General features: G+C 43.3%; 1 protein-coding gene across 2 annotated transcripts; it reads left to right on the forward strand.

Moving 5' to 3' along the window:
- Positions 1-35: 35 nt before the first annotated feature.
- LOC148080262 (kalirin-like) lies at positions 36-24,045 on the forward strand. 2 transcript variants are annotated; one of them, XM_087791882.1, is made up of 55 exons: positions 36-334; positions 1,185-1,259; positions 1,319-1,433; positions 1,497-1,689; positions 1,757-1,980; positions 2,049-2,358; positions 2,499-2,621; positions 2,759-2,950; positions 3,011-3,142; positions 3,833-3,967; positions 4,053-4,145; positions 5,498-5,620; positions 5,722-5,838; positions 5,936-6,010; positions 6,080-6,196; positions 6,986-7,038; positions 7,174-7,321; positions 7,392-7,659; positions 8,011-8,177; positions 8,302-8,421; positions 8,490-8,569; positions 9,153-9,291; positions 9,351-9,485; positions 10,239-10,386; positions 10,449-10,564; positions 12,170-12,292; positions 12,364-12,671; positions 12,743-12,809; positions 13,080-13,186; positions 13,257-13,326; positions 13,399-13,488; positions 14,686-14,778; positions 14,858-14,969; positions 15,066-15,256; positions 15,527-15,628; positions 17,487-17,641; positions 17,724-17,826; positions 18,746-18,907; positions 18,989-19,172; positions 19,420-19,461; positions 19,536-19,633; positions 19,812-19,937; positions 20,000-20,116; positions 20,841-20,920; positions 20,992-21,058; positions 21,129-21,232; positions 21,293-21,362; positions 21,430-21,516; positions 21,584-21,676; positions 21,738-21,788; positions 21,855-21,932; positions 21,996-22,181; positions 22,235-22,406; positions 22,478-22,620; positions 23,137-24,045. In XM_087791882.1, exons 1-55 carry the CDS (start codon positions 280-282, stop codon positions 23,320-23,322), a joined length of 7,020 nt encoding a protein of 2,339 aa, XP_087648008.1. In that variant the 5' UTR covers positions 36-279; the 3' UTR covers positions 23,323-24,045. The 2 variants fall into 2 exon arrangements, with proteins under 2 accessions (XP_087648008.1, XP_087648007.1); XM_087791881.1 differs by having other exon boundaries at positions 22,478-22,616; positions 23,130-24,045.
- Positions 24,046-25,020: the final 975 nt, after the last annotated feature.

A 25,020-nucleotide genomic window follows, 5' to 3' on the forward strand; every position in this document is an offset into this window, starting at 1 on the left:
GGGGTTGAGGTGTGATGAAAGGACGAGGGTCCCCGTAACCTCAGCATCAGCAGCGCCGGGGGAGGAGGAGGAGGAGGAGGACCGTCGAGGAGGAGGATGCTGCTGCACTGACCCAGCCTCGGTACCGACCAACCATCCATCCACCAGCGAGGCTCCGGCATCTCATGTAGGATGAAGGGATAAGCAGGGAGGAGGAGAAAGGAGGAGCGAGGAAGGACAAAAACGGAGAATCGCGGAGTGAAAGGAGGACGAGGAGGAGGAGGGGGGCAGAGAGGAGGGATGAATCCGGTGGACGGTGGAGGAGAAGCGGGGCCCGATGGCCTGGCTACGGCAGGTAGGGTGTGTGTGTGTGTGTGTGCGTTTGTGTGTGGGTTGTGTGTGAGTGTGGGTAGTGTGTGCGTGTGTGTGTGCGCGCGCGCTGTGTGTATTGCTGCTGTCGCCATGATGCCTCCACATCCGCCCATTGACTCTATGAATGTGTGTAGTTGGAGTGTGATGTCAGCTCACAGATGTGTTCCCTCACATGCCTCACATGTGCCAGGACCCACATATGTGTGTGGGTCTGGGGTGTTTGCGTTGGTTCTGGCGTGTGGTTTGGTACATATGTGTTTGTTATATAAAAAGGAGAGCGAGGGCGAGCGGAGCTCACACATATGTCAGGGTTCCACATTTTTTCGTTTGGGGGATTTGTGCTCCATCAAGAGTGTGTGACATGTATGAGGTATTCTGCGTGTGTGTTTCTTATCCATTGACCAGTCCATACAGCAACCCTATTGGTTCTCATCTAAATCCTCCTGCAGGTGAGCAAATCACCATAATAAATCACCACCAAATAAGCACAAATTCGTAATTTAAAGTACTGGTGATGTTGACAAGAACTGATCACATGTTAACGCAAAATCCCATCATTCAGTTATTCCACTTAATCAAAAGAAACATTTTATCAATAGTTTGCCGTGTTCAAAGATTTCAATAAAGAGTTATTAGAGTAAACATAAATAAATAAAAAGGAATACAATATTTACATGAGTCTAGTCTTAAAACAACTAGAACTAGTTATTCATTGAGATTAAATATATCTTCATGTGGTTCCAGTCTAAGCATACCTGTATCTCAAAGTTAAAAATCCACCCTTCAATAATTTATAAACACACTCTCATATAACCTTCTTGCTGATGTCGCAGGTTCAGGGAAACCTGGCAGTGTCCGTGCGGTGGATGTCTTGACTCTGTTGCGAGAGAAAGTTGCCTTCGTGTCCGGTGAGTTCGCTGACTTGTATTTGGGGTACCCCTACCTAACTGGCTTTGCTTTGGTCCAGGTGGGAGGGACAAACGGGGAGGCCCCATCATGACCTTCCCTGCAAGAACCAACCATGATCGAATAAAGCAGGAGGACCTGAGCCAGTTGGTCACCTACCTGTACACCATTCCCAGGTAGCCTTCCGTCTCGTCCTTCCTCTTGTTTCTCCACTGTGCTAAACTTTCCTCCCTTGTCAGTGAGGAAGTGCGAGGAAGGGGCTTCACTGTGGTGGTGGACATGCGGGGCAGTAAGTGGGACAGTGTCAAGCCGGTCTTGAGGACACTGCAAGAGACCTTTTCTACCCATATCCACATTGCGTTGCTCATCAAACCCGACACCTTCTGGCAAAAGCACAAGACTAACCTGGGCAGTGCCAAGCTTAGCTTTGAGGTACCACTGGGCCCCTCCTTCTGGCCATGATGATGATGACTGTTGATTCATTACAAATGTCTTCCAGACCAGCTTAGTGTCCTTAGATGGACTGGCCCGGGTGGTGGACCCTTCCCAGCTCACAGCAGATCTGGGGGGGTCGTTGGAGTATGACCACGTAGAATGGACAGAGCTGCGTTTGGGTCTGGAGGAGTTTTGTGGTGCCGCCACACAGTTGCTAGCCCAGCTGGAGCAGCTGGAGGCGGGACTCAACAGTGTGCCTGAGCCCCAGGATGTAGAAGAGGCTCGCAAGTACGTCGACGGGTCCACTATGTGCCCCAACGGTTCAGTGACTAAACCGATCATATTGTTTGTTCTAGACTTCTAGAAGAGCATGCTCGACTTCGGAACACCGTCACCACGGCACCGGTGGACGTCTTGGACCGAGAGGGGCGGAGCCTGCTGCAGAGGATGCGCCTGAGCTCCACGAACGGTGATACGTCGGTTGAAAGCAGTGGTGGCACTTGGCTGTCGGGCGGGGCGGACTTCCAGGGCGTCGCTCCTCAGGTGTCACAGTTGCTGGAGCGATTGCAGACATCAAGAGCTCACCTGCTGGAGGAATGGAGTAACAGAAAGCTGCACCTGGACCAGCTGCTGCAACTTCATCTGTTCACTCAAGACGCTGCAAAGGTGATGTCATCACAAGAATCATGTCGAATAAAATGTAAAAATCTAAACTAACTGCCCTAAGAACATAAGTCCCAGTTCCTCTTTTGGTTCTTGACGCTGCTGTCAGTTCCGTCTTCTTATTCAAGTCATTCTGCTCTCAGATGTCCGAGTGGATTCGTCACAGCAAAGAGCTGTTAGTGCAAACTCTGGCTGAGGTTGGTCAAAACCACCAACATGCGCTCGACCTGCAGACTCAACATCAGCACTTCACCTCCAACTGCATGGTGAGTCTAGTCGACACATCGTAACAGTGTCGTGTCAATGCAAAGTGTATTGTGTTCAAGTGTGTTCAGTGAAAGCGCAACACCGTAGATTTCCGTGGGTTTCAGTCGGTAAATCTTTCTTTCACGGTGTCTGGCAGAACGGCAGCGTGAATGTGGACAGCGTGGTCACTGTGGCCAGCCGGCTCTCAGAAGCAGGTCACTATGGTGCAGAGAAGATCTCGTCGGTTTCTTCAGAATTACAGGAAGACTGGAAGTCTCTAACTTCCGCTCTTGAAGAACGCAGCAACACGCTTGCCATGGCAACAGGCTTCCATCAAGGAGCAGAACAGGTCTGTAACCTGTGATTCATGTTTCTGTGAGTGTCCTCTGACCCGACGTCTTGGCTCTAGTTCCTGCTAAGAGTTGGAGGATGGGTTCAAAAGTGCTCAGAGGGTGCATTGCCATCCACAACATCAGACATTGAGACTGAAGTAAAGAAACACCAAAAGCTGAATGAAGAGATCACCTCCGACTACACCCAGGTACTCCGCTGTCAATCACTGTGAAAAACTATGTACTACTACTATAAGTGATCTTTTACCAAAAATACACTCCTCTTTTTAAAATCTTCTAAGATGGCTGACTGGTCATTGTTGAATGTGTCAACTTGTCTTCTTCAAAGTCTTCTGATTCTTTGATGATGATTGAATTTGAAATGTCGCCATCTTGAATACATCAAATAAGATTTCACCAGGATTGTCTTTTCCTCTCTGTCTTTTTGTTGTGCCAGAATCGTATTAGTGGATTATTTTGACAATTTTGTTTCTGTGTAGAATCATATCTATTTTTTCCGTAACTGGTTTGCAAAAACATCAAAACCATCTTGCTGGTATAATCTCCAGATTATTGAGATCTTTTTTTGAAATGTTTTTCATCCTTTGTGTCTTGGCCTTTTAAAATATATATTTTAACTGTGTATTGTTTTTTGATTGTTCAAGCGCTTTGTGTTCCTGGTCTAGAAAGGTGCTTAACAAACAACCTTTACTTACTTAATTACTAAATTACCATCTGCATTTTTGCACTCAGACAGTACATACCTCCACCAATATTAATGACATTATGGAAATAAATATGAATTATGAAAATTAAAGAACACCCTAAATGTAGTCCACATCAAAGTAATTCCCCCAAACAGATGAGACCGACACTCACATGCACATGAATGTCTGCAGGTCAGTGAGAGTGGGAGAGCTTTACTCGAAGTCCTTCAGCGCTGCTCAGAGAAAGAATCTGACGACTCACCCGTGAAACCAGACTTCACCGCTGCGACTCACTGCATCATGGGTGTCCTGCACCAGATCATGCAGGTACAACTCACCACCACACGACCTGACCTCACCTCTTCACCTGGGACTTGTCTCACAGCTGACGTGCTCATGTTGTGGGTTACAGGGCCAGCAAGAGGTGGAGAGAGCCTGGCAGCATCACAAGCTACGCCTGCATCAGCGTCTGCAGCTCTGTGTGTTCCAGCAGGACGTCAGACAGGTAGGACAGCAGCGACAGCATGTCATTTTAGCAGTACGCTGGAGTAGTAGCATGGTTGTGGGTTTAAATTCAGCTTGATTTGACCTCTGTGTGTGGGGTTTTGCTAGACCAGACATGGCTTTGACTGTATGTATGTGGCCCTCATGATGTCAAGATCCCTTAGAAAATAACAATTTAATTTCAAATGTATTCATTACTAGACACTACATATGAACATTTTGTCTCCCTTTTGTAATTTGTGTTGATATCTTTTCCCTCAAAAAGATTTAAGTGAATATAAAAATTTAATTTGAAACAAGTGGTTGTACAATAGATTTTAATCAAAAGTGATATAAAATAAAATAATAATTTAAGCATGTTTAGCTTGATAATATTACTGATTTTATAAGTTATGCTTCTGTATTTTTACGTGATGGCTCCTCACAACAGCCTCTGTATAAAAATGTGGAAATGTAATTGCCCACCACTGCTCTAGACACTTTCCTCAGACAGTCCATAAACATAATTCATTGCAGACTCTTAGTAAGGGATGTTCTAGTCGATGGAAAGGAAAATGTAGTGTGGGTAGATCACAAGGCATAAATGAGAAAAGCGCCTCTCCTTGCAGGGAGCAGCTCACTTCATCCGTTTACTTCACATTATTCTTCTAAAATCTGGCCTTTTTTTGTCTATTTCATTTCGACTTTAGTATTTTTTTTCTGTCAATATAAGTACATTTACAACTTTATTGACACGTTAGGCTCCAGGAAAACGATGCGTGTGAAGGTCCAGCTCATTGGAAGAGCCCTCTACTAGTTATGAAATGAATCACTGGTCCGGTTTTCTTTCTCACTGAGTTGCCGCACTAAAATATTTCTTTGGATCAGCCAGCTGTCAATTAAAATAAAATGATTTGTAGTTTGAACATTGCTGGATTAAACTAATATAATACTGTGATTGCATTAGTCTTAATGAGCCAAACAATCCATTCAGTGTAAGTCATTAGAGTAAATTGACAGAAATGTACTTAGTTAATTGTGTTGTGCAATATTGCTTAACAATGGTACATCGACACACAATGAACATATAAATAGTTTTGAATATATTTCTAAATACATGTATGTTTTCTCTTTTTTTTAGCTGATGCATCATTTTGACTTTGTAAATGTAATTAGCTCACATGCTGAACATGTGTGAGCCCCCCTGATCTAAGTTGTCAGCAGGTGTTGTGTGTCATACTATCGTCTGGCAGCCTGACCATGATTCCGCCTATTGCCCTAAACTGCTGAGATAAGCTCCAGCCTGCTGGGGACACATTAAGGGAGTCAATGGAGGGAAAGTAATGACTCTATTTGTGATATTTTATCTCTCAGGTGCTGGAGTGGGTGGAGCAGCACGGAGAGGTTTTCCTCAACAAACACGTGGGTGTAGGAAAATCTCTGCATAGAGCAAGAGCGCTCCAGAAACGCCACAACGACTTCCAGCAGGTTGCCCAGGTAACATCAAATAATTCTGCTTTCTAATGATCACACAAGCTATTCTGGGACAGTATTTTACAACAGTATTCTTGATGGCTGACTGTTTTGACCACCGTCAGAACACATACACGAATGCTGAGAAACTTCTGGAAGTGGCTGATCAGCTGGCCCAGTCCGGAGAGTGTGAGCAGGATGAGATCTACCAGACAGCCCGAGACTTGGAGCTGCGCATGCAGGTCTGCCTCACCAGTTTTTGAACACCTGCTGCAGCGTGTCGATCAATACATGTGAAATACAGACAGACTCTTAATGTGTGTTTGTGTGTGTGTGTAGTCCTTCATTCAGAAAGTGGAGCAACGGAAACTTCTTCTTGATCTGTCCGTCTCCTTCTTCACTCATATTAAAGAGGTAATCCTGCACAGCGAGCAGCTGTCGATGATATTTGATTAACTAAAGGAGCTCTCTCTGTGCACTCAGCTCTCGGCGTGGATGGAGGGTCTTCAGACTCAGACGGTGTCGGTGTCATCAGTGGACACTGTGGAAACTCTACAGAGTCTTATCAGTCAGCAGCAACAGCAGCAGAGCAACACACAGGTAACAACTACTTCCTGGACCCCCCCAAACAACCAAAACTTATAAATTCAAATAAATTATTTTGTTCTTAATTTAATTAATACAACGAAGCCCTTCACCCAGAAGTTAGTTACAACGCGGTAATACTCAATGTTTTATTACAAAGACACTATTTTACTATTTTAAAGTGACATCACAAACATTTTTTTTTTGTCCAGTTCTCAAACATGCTTGTTTGTACACAATGTCACAATGTATTTGACTTTTTTGATAACAAGTTATTTAGCTATTAACCTTACCGCCCAGAAATAAGTTATTTATATATTAAAACGGTTGTAAGTGAGCCTTACACCCCAGCTCGGGCTCTGAGGTCTGTGGATCAGAATCTACTGATGGTTCGGTGTTAAGTACATATTTTATTGAGTATTGTTTTGATTGCTTAAGCGCTTTGTGACCCTGGTCTGGAAAAGCACTCTATAAATATAAATTACTTTCTTGCTTACTTATTTTATAAAGAGATTTTGAAACTGAATTGCAAGCTTAGCTATGAGCAAGCAATTCCCTGTTGGAAACCTCCTTCTGTGATGCAATAGAATACACCTGAACCAGAATAGATGTAGAATATTAATGTAGATTTATGCCTGAAGTGGGAACGTATTTAAAAATGTGGAATAAATGCAAATGGCCTTAAAGCAGAAATTGAGTGAATGAATCTAAGTGTGTTCCCTTCAATTTACCTGGCACGTTTTTAACTCCACACTAGTCTCACCTCTGACTCTCACATAACACTAACCCTCTAACCCTCACCAGGAAGCTGCATTGAGTGTCATCCGTGAAGGAGAAGATCTCACCCTGCAGCTCCGGTGAGTCCTCGCTCACCCCTCATTTACTTCTGAGACATCTGTCCATCATCAACGCATGTCCTGCTAACATGTTTAACCATTTGAACATGGAAGGTTTTTTTTGTCAGTTTGGTTGATGACGTTTGCTTCTTAAAGGCCTCTGGGTGGTTCTGTTGCTCATGTCGAGGCAGTCCTGCAGCAGCTGGAGGAATCTCATGTCCAGCTGGAGGAGTTATTTCATCAGAGGCGCATCCGCCTGGACCTTTACCTGCAATTCAGGATCTTGCATCAGTGCACCCTCGAGGTCCAGCTCCCACTAAAACTTCCTCTGCGATTGCACTTCTGTGTGATGCTGATGTGGTGTGTTGGTGCAGGTGACGGGCGAGATGGATGCGTGGAAGCAGGAGCTCCAGAAACAGTCGCAGGACTTCTGTGCAGAGAAGTTAGCTCCCCCGCGTGTGACCGATGCTAACCATGACCAGCCAGGGCGCATGCCAGAGGCCAGTTCAGAGGCTCTCACGCTGGCACAGCAGCGCATCCACCGGCACATGGAGCGCCGGCTGGCTCTCAACAACATGGTGTATGACATCATGCAGCAGGGACAGGACCTGCAGCAGTACATCGGTGAAGTCCAGGCCACAGGTAGGACCCTGAGCACCAGAGGAGAGCCAGTGTTGCCGACTTGACTGAATATACGAGTGGATGGTTTTAAGCTTCGAGAGAGAATTTTAGTCGACTTAATTCTGACTGACAGTTGGAGTTAGTGTGATTAAAAATCCTTGCACACTCCGAACAAACACATACGCACAACACACACAAGAATATACACACACACACGAATGGGGTTCAGGGGGATAAGGGGAAAGGGTTACCATGGAAACTGCTCTCGGAGACTTTGGGTTGGTCTCTATGGAAACCGTACTATTGAATTTAGTGTATAATCACACTCACACGTTTGCTGCTTTAATGAGGACCTGTGTGTGTGTGTGTCAGGTATAGAGCCGACGGAGGGAGAGTGGTCAGTCCTCTCTTCAAAGGTGGACGAGCTGCAGAGCCTCTTGCAGGACAAGCAGAAGGAGCTGCAGCAGATGGCAGACCACACGCACACACACCTTGAACAGAGCCTTCAGCTGAGACACCTCCAGAGTCAAGTCAAGCAGGTACACAAGCATGTGGGGAACAGCTGTACAAACAAACACACCTGTGGAGAGACAAGTATAATGAATCAGAGATTGATCAAAGTGAAACAGCTACACAAACACGCTCCCTGTGTCCATGGTTCAGGTCCTCGGGTGGATCTCAGAGGGAGAGGTGATGTTGTCGTCCTGCATGTTGAACTCCGGATGCTTATCTGAAGCGGAACAACTGCAGCGAGAACATGAGCGCCTCCAGCAGTCTATAGAGGTAACAGCATAGAAACCACACTCATGCACGGTAGAGTGTACCCCCTCATCTCATGTCCATCTCCTCAGGCCCTCCTGCACGCCGACTCTCTGCAGAGGACTCACCAGGTCGCTCTGGCACTGCAGCAGAGGGCAGAGCTTCTGGTCAGGTATGCAAGAGTTTAAGGGTTTTGGTTCTGTTTTTCAGTTGCTTATTTTGTGTGTTATCTTATTTAATTCTTTATTCTGTACTGACACCACACAACATTCAGATGTTGTGTCAACAACACTGGCATAAACAGTTTCTGATAACAAAAACACCAGTACTCAATTCAGTGGAAAAAAAAAATCAATATCACTTCAGTTTGTCTTTGTTTAATAAACTAATTTGGTAGTTTTTAAAGAAAGAGCTCCATACTGTATTTTAAACTTGTGTGGCACATTTTTAGAGAGTGCCTGATTTTCTTTCCAATTTTAAGGACTTAAAAACATCATTCATCTCAAAAAAGCGGTTTCCATTTCAATATAATTATTCATCTTGCAAGTAACAAATATTTTGTGGAAGAAGAAGGTGAAGTTAAATCCTGAATAAAGCTGATAATAGACAGTGTCTCCAGCATCATGTGACACAGTATTGAACAGTTTTATTCAAAAGGTCTGGACGAAGACAGAACATATGTATAAGGTTGGCCGGCGAATGGAGGATTTTAATGTTTTAAAGCGCCTTATGTGTAACTTTAAACCTGCCTCCAGGGCTGGTCACTATGATCCGGATGCAGTGAGAGCGTGTGCCCAGACGGTGGCTCTGCACTGGCAGACCCTGATGTTGAGGATTGAGGACAGACTGAAGCTCGTGAATGCCTCAGCTGCCTTCTACAGGACTTCACAACAGGTACCTGTCCATCTTGTCTGGTCCATGTTACTGCCCGGCGTCTAACCCTCCACTCTCAGGTGTGCGGGGTCCTGGAGAGTCTAGAGCAGGAGTATCGGCGAGAGGAGGATTGGTGCGGTGGAGGGGAGAGACAACCCGAACAGTTGTTGCCTCTTGTCAGCAAACACACAGAGCAGAAGGAGGCCTTCCTGAAGGTGAGACAACTATGGTGCTGATGGTGGATCCTTCCGGCAATTTGTATGTTTTAATTTCTCACACAATACTTCCAATTAAAGGTTTGCTGTGGAGCCTAAACACCATTTGTGTTAAAGTTCAATGTCAGTTTTCAAAAGAATACTGCAATAGTTGAGTCATCAGCATAAGATGACTCAACAGCTATCAGGGCAGTCTACTTATAGACTGAGATAAGAAGAAGATATCCGTTGTTTTGAGGTGCTTAAACATATGAGAGAGGCCAGTTAACAACATTACAATTTGGACCAGAAATTCACATTACATATGACACTGTTGACCTCACAGCAAGAAGGTTGTGATTCGCTTAAGGCAACTCTATCTGTGAGTTTGTATGATCTCCCAGTGAGTGTGTGGGTTTTCTGTGGTTTCCAAAAACTCTAAATTGTCCATAGGTGTGTACATCTGTGTCCGTTGCAACAGACCCTGCTAATTAAAAGTCCTTTTAAAATTAATTTATTCATATTCTGTCATTATCCGGGTCACAGGACGCTGGAGCCTATCCCAGTTTCTTTGGGCAAGCGGTGGGGAACACCCTAGACAGGACGCCAGTCTGTCGCAGGACACAGAGACATACAACCATATATAAATATATATACTATAAAGCGGACACAAAAAGCCTTTTCTTAATCACAATTAAGTTTTTTGTCTGTATACCTACCCATGAGCACATGGCATACACAAATCACTGAGTTTCTCCTTTATAACGAAAACAGGCGTGCACACTGGCCAGACGCAACGCTGAAGTTTTCCTCAAGTACATCCACCGCAACAGTGTCACCATGGCAACCATCTCAGGAGTGACAGGGGTCAGCGAGGTCAGCGGACATGCTCACTCCAGAGTCCCAGAACAGCAGGTCAAAGGTAATTTAGCAACTCGTTTGACTATGACTGGAGGCAGTTTTATAAACTCTATATGTCTTCAGGAATACTCAGCGAACTGCTACAGAGAGAAAACCGAGTTCTTCACTTCTGGACTTTGAAAAAACGTCGTCTGGATCAGTGTCAACAGTACTTGATGTTTCAGAGCCACACCCAGCAGGTAGTCTGGCCCACAACCCAGGCATTGGCAAATGTGGCCCTCGGGCCAGATGCAGCCCTTTGACTGTATTTATATTGCCCTCGTCAGGTCAAAAATCATGTAGAAACGAACAATATTATTTTATTGTAGTGAATATAGGGTTACATTTTACGTGAATGACCAGCGCCCTGGTTATAACAAATATTACAATGTAATATTTTAAGAATATACGTCGAATAATGGAGCACCACCTTTTAATCTTAGTCCAAAGGAAACTATTACATTTACATGGATAATAGTTAATGGCCTTATTAATTAATTATGAAACACAAGTTTGAAGAAACAAGAAACAAGTATGTTACAGTTTCTTACGTCGTCGAGAGGGGAGAGGAAGGCGTGATGACGACGGGGTGGTTGAGGAGAGGAGGATGAGGAAGAGGTCAGCAGCAGCAGGCGCACGTAGGCTGGATCAAGTTGCGTTGTGGAGTGACTTGGCAGGGACCACGATGAAGATGGCGTGGTGGCAGGAAATGCTGACGTCTTGGTCTTCTTGGGTCCATTCCTGGTCCTTTGTTGCAGTCAAGCAAAGATCTTCCTTGACCGAGTTAGTGTAACCGACCAGAGACGTATCTTTACTCAGTTCAAGTTCAGTGTTCAAGTCTGACGCATGGATCTTCTCGGGAAGAGCAGTTTGGTTGCCTGGTGGAGCCAGAGAGGTGCAGGCTTGCTTGGCTGGGTGCTGGAGGTTAGATTGTGTACAGCTTGCTTGTGTCTTGAGAAGGTCTTGCAGCTGGGGAGTTGCAGGGTAAGACTCAAAGGTTGAGGAAGGGGGCAGGAGTCAAGAACATGAGTGAAAATGGGAGAGAATGTCAAGAAGGAAGAGAGAGAAGAGGGCGAGAAGGGTAAGAAAAGAAGGGACAATTTGTCCTTTTTAAGCCATTCAGTCGTGCTCCTGGATTGGTGGGTGACATCTGATTCCTCAGCACCTATTGGCCAGAGATTGGCTCTGGTCCAATCCCTCTGTCCTTCTCCTCCTTCTGATTGACTTTGAAACTTTTTTTATTTGATTTTATTGAACGATCTGAGGTTCACACATAATGCTAACTTATCATAACTTTCACAGCTCTTTCTAAGGATCAGAATGATATCAAACATTACATGTTATAAAAACGCAATATTATTGTATGTTAAACAGCATATAAACATCAAAACACTTTTATGTATGGTTATATAGTTCATGTGACCTTCTTCTTTGGCTTCTCTTTACCTGAAAATGTTTTATTGAAAAAGAAAATGACATGTAATACTCTGAAAGTCATCTGGTGGTTCTGGTTATGTGTGGAGACTGGCCGACCTTTGGATGCCAGAAGATTGAAGGGGGTGCGGGGGTCTGCATTCAAAAGTTGTAAAACTAGGACTTTGGTGTTTCAGTGGAAGCAAAATCAAACATGATGGACTTCCCTACATTATTAACAAATTAATTTAAATTGTGAGTATATAAAACCCCTCAAAAGTATTTTAGTGAATTACGTTTCCTTTATTGCCCCTCACAACAGCCCCTGTGTAAAATGTGGCCCCTGAGGAAATGTCATTTCCGACCACTGGTCTAACCGTATCTCTCTACAGGCTTTGGATTGGCTTCAGGATTCGGGCGACCACTATCTTGCCACACACACATCTCCGGGGTCCACAATGGCAGAGACGCAAGAACTGCTGAAGCAACACAGAGAATTCTGTATTTCTGCAAAGGTGACGAGTCATAGAACGCACCATCGATGAGAATTTCTAATGACAGCACTAATGATGACATCACCTTTAAGCACACTCAGGAGAAAGTTCACCTGCTTATCCAGCTTGCCGAGAGCATGTTAGCCAAAGGCCACGCCCACCGGACAGAGCTTCGTCGCTGCGTGTCGACCGTGGACAAGCGCTACAGAGATTTCACTGCCAGAATAGGACAATATCGCAGCCTTCTGGAGGCTGCTCTGGGTGGCTGCTGCCCGGATAACCAAGATCTGGACTTAGAGTTGATCCCTAACAGTTTGTCTGACTCCGACCCCGAGGTCAACTTGTCTGACCCCGCCCACCAAGTCAGCGATGAAAAGAGACGCTCTGCACGCAAGAAAGAGTGAGAAGAAACCCACTTTCAAATGCTTCCGTTGATTTTCACTAAGCTTGATACTTTTTTTTAATTGTCAGGTACATCATGGCCGAGCTTCTGCAGACGGAGAGAGTCTACGTGCGAGACCTTCAGGAGTGTATTGAGGTACAGCTCTCCCTGAAATACTAAGTAGCTAAGGCACGTATGTAAGTGCAAAAAACACCAGTGAATACACTCCTCCACATTTATGTATCATGAAACAAACCTGCGGTCAGAAGCTGGATAGTTTGTAGTTTAGTGTCCATTCTTGGATTAGAGCTCAGGAGAATATCTGTGCTTGTGCAAAATGTGGATTCACTGAGTGAGCCGTTGCTGCAATGAATGTCATTGATGTGATGTGATATGATTACCTGGATTGACATTCCTGTTTGACAGACATATCTCTGGGAGATGACCAGTGGAACTGATGTCCCAACTAATCTTCTAAACAAGGACGATGTTGTGTTTGGAAACATCCAGGACATCTATGAGTTTCACAACAGGTAAACCGCTTATGCTTGACTCTTCTGTTTGTCCTTGTGCCAATGCTCACTGGTGTCTTTCTCTCCACAGCATTTTCCTGAAGGAGTTGGAGAACTATGAGCAGCTTCCAGAGGACGTGGGACATTGTTTTGTCACCTGGGTAATCTGGTTTTCTCTCATTTATTTGTAGCATTTTAGTTACCAACTTGACCTTCTCTTGTCTTTCCCACAGGCGGACAAGTTCCATATGTACGTTACATATTGTCGCAACAAGCCTGACTCCAGCCTCATGATCCAGCAGTATGGAGGAGGCTTCTTCGAGGTCAGTGGGGAACCTTTGTGAATTTCTATTGACATATGATATTTATTTCTGGAAATGTTAACAAAAGAGACCAAACAGCCTATAACCCTGCAACAACAATGTTTAAATGATCAGATATGCATTTGTTTTTGCAATTCACACAGTAATGTTCACAAAACACACAATACTAAAAAAAAGTCAAAAAGGCCACAGCAGAATCCTTTCAGAGAAAATAATCCAAAATGAGAATGTCCAGAAAAAGGTTGTTGGCCGTACGCACAATTCGAGTAACTAAAAGCGACATGTAAAAGCCAGGAAAAGTCGAAGAGTCCAGGAATCACAAATCCAATAGATCAATCAAATGAAAAACGGAGGGAAGTTAGTCATACCAGGCAGAACTGTAAAACGAGCTGACACAGGTCTGTGGAAAGTCCAGTATTAATGTTGCTTGATTAGCAGCAGCCTTTCCTAACACTGTATGGAGCTGCTGTGTAAACTGCATGCAAAACCAGAGGAAACAAGGGACAAGACCGGAAATGGCTTGACGAAATAAAATGTCAGTAGTGGGAATCATGAAAATTTACATAACATAATAAACAAATGTTTAGATCAGGGGTAACTGGTCAGGTGGGCCGCCAAAGCTAAATTCTTGTGGCGACTTGGCTGGTGACTGGGGAGTCTTTTATTTTTTTTCTTGTTCGCTGTGAATTTGGGCCATTTTTGTCTCTTTCAATGAGTTATTTTTTTTGTACAAATCTTGGCTATAGAACCAAAGCTTTATAAATGTTAACATTTGATATGGTAATCTTTATTCCTTAACCATCTAATGTTAAACAAAACTGCAGTTACTTGTTCTGCCAGCACTCCTAAAAGTATAGAGATTTAGAGATAGCTTTATCTATAGCCAGTTCTTTTTTGTTTTTTTTTCTCCTTCTTGTTGTTTTCTCCTTGTTAGATAAAATCTGAAACAAAAGCACCCACAGAGGTCAAAACACACAGTACAACAAGAACAATTAACTGTGGCTACAGGGCAAATTCCAAAAATGGAGAAAGAGAGGAGAAGACAAAGAAGGGGAGACAAAATAACAGGAGATCATGACAATTTTTGAGATTATACCATTTTTAGTTGGTATTGATGCCTTGTATTGTCAGGGAAATGTGTTTCTAGATGACAGAATCAATGTGCCAAATATATCATAAAGGCTACGTCTTTTACAGAGTGTCCAGAGGCGTCATGGTCTGAACAACTCCATCTCGTCAGCTCTCATCAAGCCGGTTCAGAGAATCACCAAATACCAGCTCCTGCTAAAGGTTTCTCTTCTGACCCGTGTGGCCACTGACCGCTGTGTGTCTTCTTTGAACTCCTGTATACATCGATCTGTCTGTGCAGGAGCTGCTAGCGTGCTGCGAGGAAGGGAAGGGGGAGATAAAGGAGGGTTTAGATGTGATGCTGAGTGTCCCCAAGAGGGCTAATGACGCCATGCACGTCAGCATGCTGGAAGGTATGACCTTGTTTTGGGGGGGCTCTGACCGAGCTCCACCACAAGTCGGCCCTAATCACCGTCAAGAGGATACATTTGTCCTCAATGTCCCTGCAGGTCTGGAGGAAGGATTGGAGGTTCAGGGAGAGCTTCTTCTCCAGGACTCTTTCCTGGTCTGGGAGCCCAAGTCGCTGATTCGGAAAGGACGAGACCGCCATCTTTTCTTGTTTGAGCTGTCACTCATCTTCAGCAAAGAGATTAAAGACTCGTCTGGAAGAACCAAATACCTGTACAAGAGTCGTCTGAGGGTGTGTGTGCATTCGTTTGTCCACCTGCCTATGAAATATGCTCAAGTCTTCTCTTTTTAATAGGATTTCTGCTCAAGGCTGCTAGATGGTGGCAGCAGATGATGCGAGAGTGATATTTGTTCCTCAGGCAAAGACGACATTTAATGAAGCGCGTCATCTGTCTTGTCACGTGACGCAAATGTACTTGCAGTCGCAGCTTCACAAACTCCTCCACCAATGAGCTATTGATAAATGTTGTTGATGTAACAGAAGTCTCTCTTTGATTGACAGACTTCAGAGTTGGGCGTGACGGAACACATAGAGGGTGACGCCTGTAAATTTGCCCTGTGGGTCGGGCGCACTCCAACATCAGACAATAAGACTGTCCTCAAGGTAAATGTGATTATTTTATCGTAGATTAAGATTGAAAATTGTTCTTATATCAGTGTATATCAATGACTATTTGTCATTGATAAAAGAAAAAAGGCTATGATTCCCAATCAATGGTTTGCAACAAAAAGTTTCCTTTCATTTCATGTTGATCACAGATCTGAAAAAAACCTCCTTGGTTGTCTTCTTCTTCCCGTTTAAACTCCTTCAATTTCACAAATTCCTCATTCTATATTTGTCTCTCCTTTTCACATGTCCAAACAACCTCGGTCTGATCTCCCTAACTTCGATCAACACAACTACAGAATTTAGTGGTAGGCACCTATTTCCGTGCCCACCTAAGTATTGTGCCAACAAAACAGTGAACTCCCATGACACACTTATATACGGCTTGTGGCTAATATTGTATTCCAATTATAGGTCTGTTGCTATGTTAAAGTTGCTATATTAAACATGCTAAACAACTGTGATTAGTTGGCTGGGCGGCAAAGCAATACGCGAGGAGCTCACCATTACTTGGACGTGTACTCTTTTATCTGTTACACTATGTCACAGATCCCCCCTCACAGTCTTCCACTCTGTTTGCACTCTGCTCTTTGCCTCTTTCACTCCCCTCATGTCTCACTTTCACTTCATACTCTAGACCGGGATTTTAAAGTCAACCACCCAAGGGGCCTAAATCCCTTAGCCGTCTAAGTCGTGTTATCTATGTATTTTTCCTCCTCTTTCTAGCACTAACCAAGCAAATTGTTTTCCTTCAACTTAATTTTTACTCTGATAGAAGTCTTTGTATAATTGTTAATGTTGATAATCTCTGTTCTTATGTTGAATTAAACACTCACCGCCACCACTAGGCCGCCATATCAACAAAAACATTTAACACTTTGATATGAGCCAACCATCCTTGGGGCCACATAGACATACTCTACTTAGAATTTTTTTTTTTTTTACCTACACACTGTTCATATATCATGTTTGTGTAACTGTTGTTAATAGTGAACACAATAATGAGCACAAAGATAAAACCGGAAAACTAACAGATTCTGGGGTTCCTAGGATCCTTAAAAATGATTAAAAGGCTTTGAATTCAATCTTCTTAAAATCAGGCCTTATTTGGCATTTAAAAGTCTTAAAAAATAAATTAAAAAAAATCAAACACATGATTAGTAAGATTTTATGTTAGTTTCCCCCAAATTCTAGTATATATTTATATATACAGCAATATTTTTTATTTAGTCGCAATTCTACTTCAAGATGAGTTATGTAGCAACTTTGTAAAGAGACGTTTGCTTTGTGCAACATAGGAAGGTATGTATTTAAGAAATTGGGTGTCCAGACTACATTTTTTCATTGATACCAGGCAATGTGTACAACGTTTTCTTTTGAATATCATCATAAATGTATTTTTTTTACTAAATGTTAGCTGATTGTGCAGTTGGTCTTGGATTTATTAGATTGTAATGTCACTGTTTAAACACTTTACTTTATTTTAAACTTAATTTTAAGATATTGATATTATTTAAAATTTTGACTACCAAACTTATATTCAGTACGGTGGATGGTTCATGGCTGGCGAGTTTTGTAAGAGCCTCAGCTGACCATCACTGACTCACTGGCAAACCCGGTCATGCTGGAGGATGTTGGAAGTCGATTGTTCTCCACGATGTCTTCAGACTATAATGCTTCTGCCACATGTGTGAATCATCTGTGAAAAGCAAAGGGCGCCACGAGCAAATCAGTTAAGGGTCAAAAGTAACCAACAATTTCCCAGAAATTATGAGATGAAGACATTAACAAGGGCTCCATGTTCACATTTTGTTTAACTTTGGACACTTATTTCTAAAACAATGTTTGCTGTCAGGCCTCGTCTCTGGAGCTGAAGCAGGAGTGGGTCCGCAGCATCCGCCAAGTGATACAGGAGAGAAGAGGTCACCTGCGGGGGGCGCTCCGAGAACCTATACCTTTGCCCAAGACGCCTAACCCGACGCTGGGGCGTCAGCGAAGCATCAACCGCAGGTCAGCTGACTCTTCCCACCCAGCTGTGCCAATTACCAAACATCTCCCATCATCCAACACTCCACATGTTCTCCGCTGCCAGGGACACAAGCGAGGACGCGGACAGTCTGGGAGATGCCAGCAGTCAACCCGACACTGTTTCTATAGCTTCCCGGACATCGCAGAACACTGCAGACAGCGACAAGGTACACACACAAACACACACACACACACATGAGGGTGTGTGTGATGACTTCACTGCTGCTGCAGCTGGTGGGTGTGGTACTATGAGTTTGTGAGTTGTTGGTTAGATTTCTTCTACAAAACCTTAAGGTCTTGATGAGGAATATCTATGGTAAGAGTTTTGATTTATTTTAAGTTAATAATATGTTTGTTTTTTACACTTATGTTTGTTTTTTACACTTGTTTCAAATTGTATTTGCATTTTAATTCAGTTTTCTACATCTGTACATCTTCAACAAAAGATAAGTGAGGATACTATAAAGTTCTGGTTCATGCTTTAACAAGCTTTTACTGTTGATTGAGCTTTATTTCATCTGTTCAGTTATGTAATATATAAATTTGATATTAAAACTCTTGAATTATTTTTATTTAAGCAAAGTTTCATTTGTGTTTTTAATCTAATTTAGCCTGAAAAAAGGGATTTATTGTGCAGAAAGAAGTAAACTCTGACGACTGTGGGAAAATCACTTAAATATTGTTGGATTTGTGATCAATATAAGAAGGTTATTTTTTTACACAACATCTGGATTTAATTTAGTGGAAACACCCTTATCAAACAACACACACACTCACACACATGTTTTTCTTGAAAATACTGAACTGCAACATCTGGAGTTGTTGACTTCAGAGTGAAGTATGAAAGTGTTTGGACTCTAAGGTTGTGTTATTTTCTTTGAGAAAAACAAGTGTCTCTTCTCTTACACAGAAAAATGTCATTTTAAAATGATATGTTGTAGTTTCAGAGCAGACAGGCTCTCGTTTCGATGATATTGATGTCACAGCTGGTCTGCCTAATTGAATGTCCAGTTCAACTGATTCAATTCCAGCGGTACACAACAACGATTGGCCACTGATGAACTGTGATGGATTTGTGTGTGTCAGATGTCAGGAGGCTGTGAGTTAGTCGTGGTCTTGGTGGACTTCTCGCCGGGCTCGCCAGCAGAACTCGGCGTTCGTTGTGGTCAGACCGTGGAGCTGCTGGAGCGACCTGCGGACAAACCAGGGTGGTGTCTGGTCAGAACCACAGACCACACCCCGCCGGCGGTGAGCTCTTCTACTCACCCTTTTGTTTGTTTATAATGATCTGACCTCGGCATCAATGATATCGATATACTCTCACTGCAGGAGGGCCTCGTCCCGGCCAGTGCCCTGAGTCTCTCACACTCCCATAGTGCCCCAGACATGGAGGGGCTTCTCCCCCCATCCACCACCACCAACACATCTCCCAGCCCTCCATCTTCTTCCAGCAATGCTCTCTCCTCCAGCTCGGTACCAAGCAGCACTTCAACCACAGTGAGCAGCTCCAGAGGTAAGGATTCGTTACCATGAAGTTGCTGGTTCTGATGTAGACTGTAGAAAGCAGTATATTTTTCCCTAGTAAAAATATGAATGAAGAAAAAACATTCAAGATGTTTTAAACAATAGTGTATGGCAAAACCTCTCATGCACACGATTTAACCCCAAAATGATGAGAGAACATCGTTTGTGTGTTTTCCATTCATTGAGACTAGTTATGATGGCTCACAACTATTCTTTAACTGACTGTGTTTCCACAGACCAATGTCAAGATGGCGCTCAGAACCAGAATTCCAGTCAAAGTAAGTCGATTAAAAAAAAACCCCATCAAACTTGAGATCAACCGTTGATTCTGTCTTGCTCCTTCCTGCCTCAGGTGCGGTGTCGACGTGTGGTGTGAACACTGCTGCAGGGATGGCCGCCAGCTCTCCAGGCCCGAAACGAACTGGGTCTGGAACAGGAAACACCTTGAAGGTTTTCTATTTTATTACTGTTACTAAACTAATCAGGTGGTTTGTTGTCAAATACAGAAATGATGTTGCACTAACATATGAAGCAGATCAAATAAAGTAAAACCTTGAACTAAAAAGACATTTAAGAAACCATTCCTTTAGTAGTATTGTTAATATTTGATCTATTTATTTCCCTGCAGCGCTGGTTGACCAGTCCAGTGCGCAGGCTGAGTCAAGGGAAAGCTGACGGCCAGAAGAAACTGCCAATCAGAAACAGAAGGCGGGACAACCGGACAGAGCTGGCCACGCCTCTCACCGTCAACACTGTAGGTGAATCTGAACTGATGAAGTCTGGCATAAATCAATAAAAATGATTTCTTTTTTGTAGCAGAAGGCCAGGAAGGAAGATGCGTCACAAAGTGGAGGAGAGGAGGAGCCTGAGGAGGAGAGCCACACTCCTCTACCCCCACCTATGCAGATCATTAAAGACCCCAATAATGCAGAGGTCAGTAAACGTCAGATAAGAAATAATGTGAAACCCAAGTCACCTGACTTACTCACATGTTTCAAATGTCTTCCTCTCCAAGATGCAGTAAGTCCCTCATCATGACGAGGTTTTGATGTTATTACTATATAAAGATTTCCCCGTCTGAAATCTGGGCGAAGGAGAGGTTACGAGAGCTGAGTCTATTATGACGTAATAATGGCTTCACTCCTCCTCCAGCCAGCTGTAATCACACCCACATCATCAAGTCTCTTGGAGCTGAGGACTTCCTTAAGTGTTTTCAGTGGGCGGGGCTTAAGCACATTTTCTAATGTAAATATTTCAATGAAAGGAGAGTTTTGTACAAACAGACACATAAGGATGAGTACAATAGAGGTCCAAGATCTATTTAAGATACACTTAAATCAACACATTAGTAAATTAAATGTTTAGTATATAGATTTTAACATTTTAATTAAAGTAACAAGGGACAGGGCTGTCAAAACATTAAGTTCATTACTAGTTCACTTATAAATATGACTTATGAATATGAAAAAAATGACAAAACAAGAACTTACAAAGTAGCCCATAGTTCTTTTTTGATTAAGCTCTTGTTTTATTTGGATTTCAGGACTTTATTTTTAGCTTGATTGTCATATTATGCTTGTTGACCGTTCTCTATCTTGGTTTTACAACAGACCAGTGTGTAACTAGCTTATGATTGCCTTTTTTTTCTTCTCTGCAGGCTTTAGATTCTGATCAGAGTTCTAACGAGTCCAACGAATCAGAGACCAGATCGAAAAGCCGAGCCCTGAGAGGACGCTCGTAAGTGTGTGTGTGTGTGGATATTTTTGTTTTTTTGCAATTTCATCTAATGGTCTCCACTGCTGCTGCAGGTTCGTGGTGAACGAGATGGTCCAGTCAGAAAAGGACTACGTGAAGGACCTGGCTGTTATCACTGAGGTAAGAACTTCATCAGTGATGAAGATGATGTTGCAGACTCACCGGATCGTAACCTGTATGTTTCTGATAGGGCTTCATGTCAAGGTTGGAGGTTCGAGGAATCCCGGAAGAGATGCGAGGAAAAGACAAGATAGTTTTCGGGAACATTCAGCAGATCTATGACTGGCACAGAGAGTAAGCAATGGAGTGACACAAAACAGTCGCTCACATATATATAATTTATGTGTCTTCTAGCTTCTTCCTAGCTGAGTTGGAGCGCTGCGTCCAGAATCACGACCTCCTGGCTGACCTCTTCGTCAGACATGTGAGAACCGTCAGACAATCCAAGTGATTCTAAGACCTCACCGCGGTGTCTCTGTGTGTTCTTTCAGGAGCGTCGTCTGCACATGTATGTGGTCTACTGTCAGAACAAGCCCAGGTCAGAGTTCATCGTCGTCGAGTACGAAAAGTTTTTCGAGGTAAAACAACAAAGAAATGTTTCAGTGTGTGGACGTGAAGATTGACAAGACTCATGTTCACTCGCAGGAGATCCAGCGGGAGATCAGTGTCAGAATGTCAATCAGTGATTTTCTCATCAAGCCGGTGCAGAGAATCACCAAGTATCAGCTTTTGCTCAAGGTGAGCTGAAGGTATTGTATGAGACATCAAATGCTTAATTCTCTGTGTACGTTCGTTTCAGGATTTCCTCAAGTTCTCTTCGAAGGCTGGACTGGACTGTGAGGAGATCGAGGTGACGCTCCTGCTTCAGTGACGATGATGGAACAGAGACTAATCATGTCCATGTGTGTGTCTGCAGAAAGCAGTGGAGCTCATGTCTCTGGTCCCCAAACGCTGCAACGACATGATGAACCTGGGTCGGCTGCAGGGATACGAGGTGTCCATCCACTTCTGTGTGTCCGAGTCATCAACACTCGCTGACACCTCCTCTCTCCTCCAGGGGTCGCTAACATCGCAGGGGAAGCTGCTGCAGCAGGAGACCTTCTGCGTGTGGGAGCAGGACGGCGGCGTCTTGTCTCGGAGTAAGGAGAGACACGTCTTCCTGTTTGAGCAGATTGTCATCTTCGGCGAATTACTCCGAAAGGGAACCAGCAACCACGGCTACCAGTTCAAGAACAGCATTAAGGTGGGTCATGATTCTGTGGTAACCGGAGTGAGAGTGACTCTGGGTCTCCTCAGGTGAGCTACCTGGACATGCAGGAGAGCGTGGACGGGGACCCCTGTAAGTTCGTGCTCTGGTCTCGGGGTTCAGAGGAACGCTTCACACTGCAGGCGTCCTCCAGCACCATCAAGAACACCTGGGTGGAAAACGTCGCCGCCCTGCTTGATGCTCAGAATAATTTCTTGTCTGGTGAGAACAGATATTTCTTTAATGCTCAAAATAAACACGTTAAACTCTTAATCTAACATTCTCACTTTTAGCCCTGCAGTCTCCAATTGAGTACCAGAGAAAGGAGGGGGCGCTCTCAGTGACCCGACCCCTGTCGTCAGGGAGGCAGCAGTCAATACCACCGACTCCCAATGGCCACGCCCCACGGCCTATGCCCGACAGTGAGCAGGATGAGGTTGGTCCCTTCTCCATCTGTTTTATTGTCTCCTCGAATCCCCCAAACTCAAATCGTCACCTCCCACTAGGGTGCGTATTTGCAAAAACAAGGCGGTAGATATCACGATACAGGGGCAACAATAGGATATATTGCTGAACTGTAGGAACAAGTATATATTTGTAGTATTATTGAGTACTTGACTCTGGTATTGCAGAATTGACTGAGTCATAACTGCTTTCATTTGTTTTGAAACCAATACCCAAACATCAGCTTTAAAAGCAGTTCCTTAAACTGTCGAGGATGTAATAATTGCTGCCATCTAGCAGTTTAAAAATGGAAAAATGCATGTTAATTGTAAATAAATAATAAAACTATTTTATTTTTTTAGACACTTAATTGAAATATGAACCATAAACGAATTAAGTTGTCACTAACAGAAAATACAGTTGGGTAAATAGCAATATAGTATCATGAAAACAAATATTGTGATGTTTATCTTTATGGATATTTTCTTACACTCTTATCTCTGACCAGGAACTGGTGATGGTGCTGCAGGACTTTGTGGCGGTCAGGGAAGATGAAATCTCTGTGTTCCGTGGTGAGAAAGTCCAGATCTTGGGATCTAACCAGCAAGGCCAAAGCCTGGTGTACAGACCTGCCAACACGGACTCCCCGGCAGCCGAGGGCTGGGTGTCACGGAGCGTGTTGAACACACACTGACACACATGAAGCCGGTACTGTCAACAACTCGCCCTCTTGGTGCTCACACATATTCACCTGCCTCCTGTTTACCGACCTGAGGGAAGAGTGGAGGTCATGACCCGGAGGAGGGGGACATCACATATCCACATGCCCCAGAGCACGTTGCCTAGCAACAAACAAAAAAAAGTTTACAAAACTACCCAATCAGGGCGCAGCTCAGAGTGTGATGATAAATGATAATAAAATATTCGGTTTCACCTAAATAAATAAAAGATGTGTGTGCCAGTGTGTCGTGGTGTAGCGTTACCATGACGACCCATGTTTGTGGTGACTCCATTTTTTCTTTAAAAACTTGATTTCGGGCCTTTTAGTGAATCACTGTTGCCACATGCATCCTTCTGTATGGTCCCAGACCTCGCCATACACAGGACTTTCTGGTTGTGTTACGGACATACATTTGTATATCGACCATGCCCTTTATTCTGGACCTGACACACACTATTTATTATATATATATGACGTGTATAAATAGGCAGGGCGAAGAGGCAGGAAGCTCATGGTTGACAGGCGTAGCATATACAGAGTTACTACCAGTGCCATGTCCAGCAGGTGGGCATGGTCACTCAAGGACATCCTCAACCTCAACTTGTCTATGGGACATTGTTATTTGTACAGACAAGCAGCCGATCGGTTGTCAGCTGCTCTCTGTTATTGTTTGTAATAAATGTCATTTTTCATCCACACCGTTGTCATGCCTGAGCTTTTGTTTTTTTTTGCACAATTATACTGTTGAATCTGACCTTTTGTGTCTCTTTTAAGGTACTTTTTATGCTTTATCTGCCTGATGTCAAACGTTGCCCTCACAAGGTTAAAGCTCATCTAGAAAATTACACTTGTAATTTAATGGGATTGTTTATTATTCATGGGTAGTCTGCTACTAATGCTTAATATGACTGTAAGGTTTTGGTTTAAGGACTTTTTTCCTCTGCTTTTCTTTTTTTATGTGACTATTCCTAGCTCTTTAAAGAGACTTGAGTGAATATCAAAAATATTTAGGGGGAAATGCTTCTTATAGCATATTTTAATAAATAAAATAAAGGACAATAAGTAAATCATTTTTAACATATTTAGCTTAATTATATTTAAAATGTGTCCCCTGAGAAAATTGAATTGCCCACCACTGCATTACACTGTACATTTACACAAGCTTAGAAAATATCTTAATATTTGACTAGTAAACTCATAAGTCTGACGTTATATTTCTCACTCATGGGTTCAATTGCTGATAACATTTCAGGTCAACATATATATTTTTTCCAAGCGCTGCCAGGAGGTGGCACTGCAGCGATAGTTTACAGCTAAACTGTAATGCATTGTGGTCAGCGCTAAGACGGCGTGTGTTTTTATAAAACCCTATGGTTGTTCGTGGCTGTGATATAATCGAATACTAAACCATAAATCAGGTACAGAAGTTTGGCTCAGGAGTTCAAAGGTGGGTCGCTAGCTTAAGTTAGCAGAGAAGCTAACTTAATATACTTGATTTTAAATGTATTTTTAAATATGTTTGGGGTTTTTGTACTTCAATCTAAGTCAACATAAATATAGTTACTTTGTTTCATAAAAGACAAAAATTGTCGTCGTCAAACATTTTTATTGTACACATAGAATCGTTGCAACTCATGGTACAATTGTTATAATTGTTGTTGCCTTTTTTGT

Source organism: Callionymus lyra, chromosome 5 (genome assembly GCF_982586985.1).
Source record: "Callionymus lyra chromosome 5, fCalLyr1.hap1.1, whole genome shotgun sequence".
Classification (NCBI taxonomy): domain Eukaryota; kingdom Metazoa; phylum Chordata; class Actinopteri; order Syngnathiformes; family Callionymidae; genus Callionymus; species Callionymus lyra.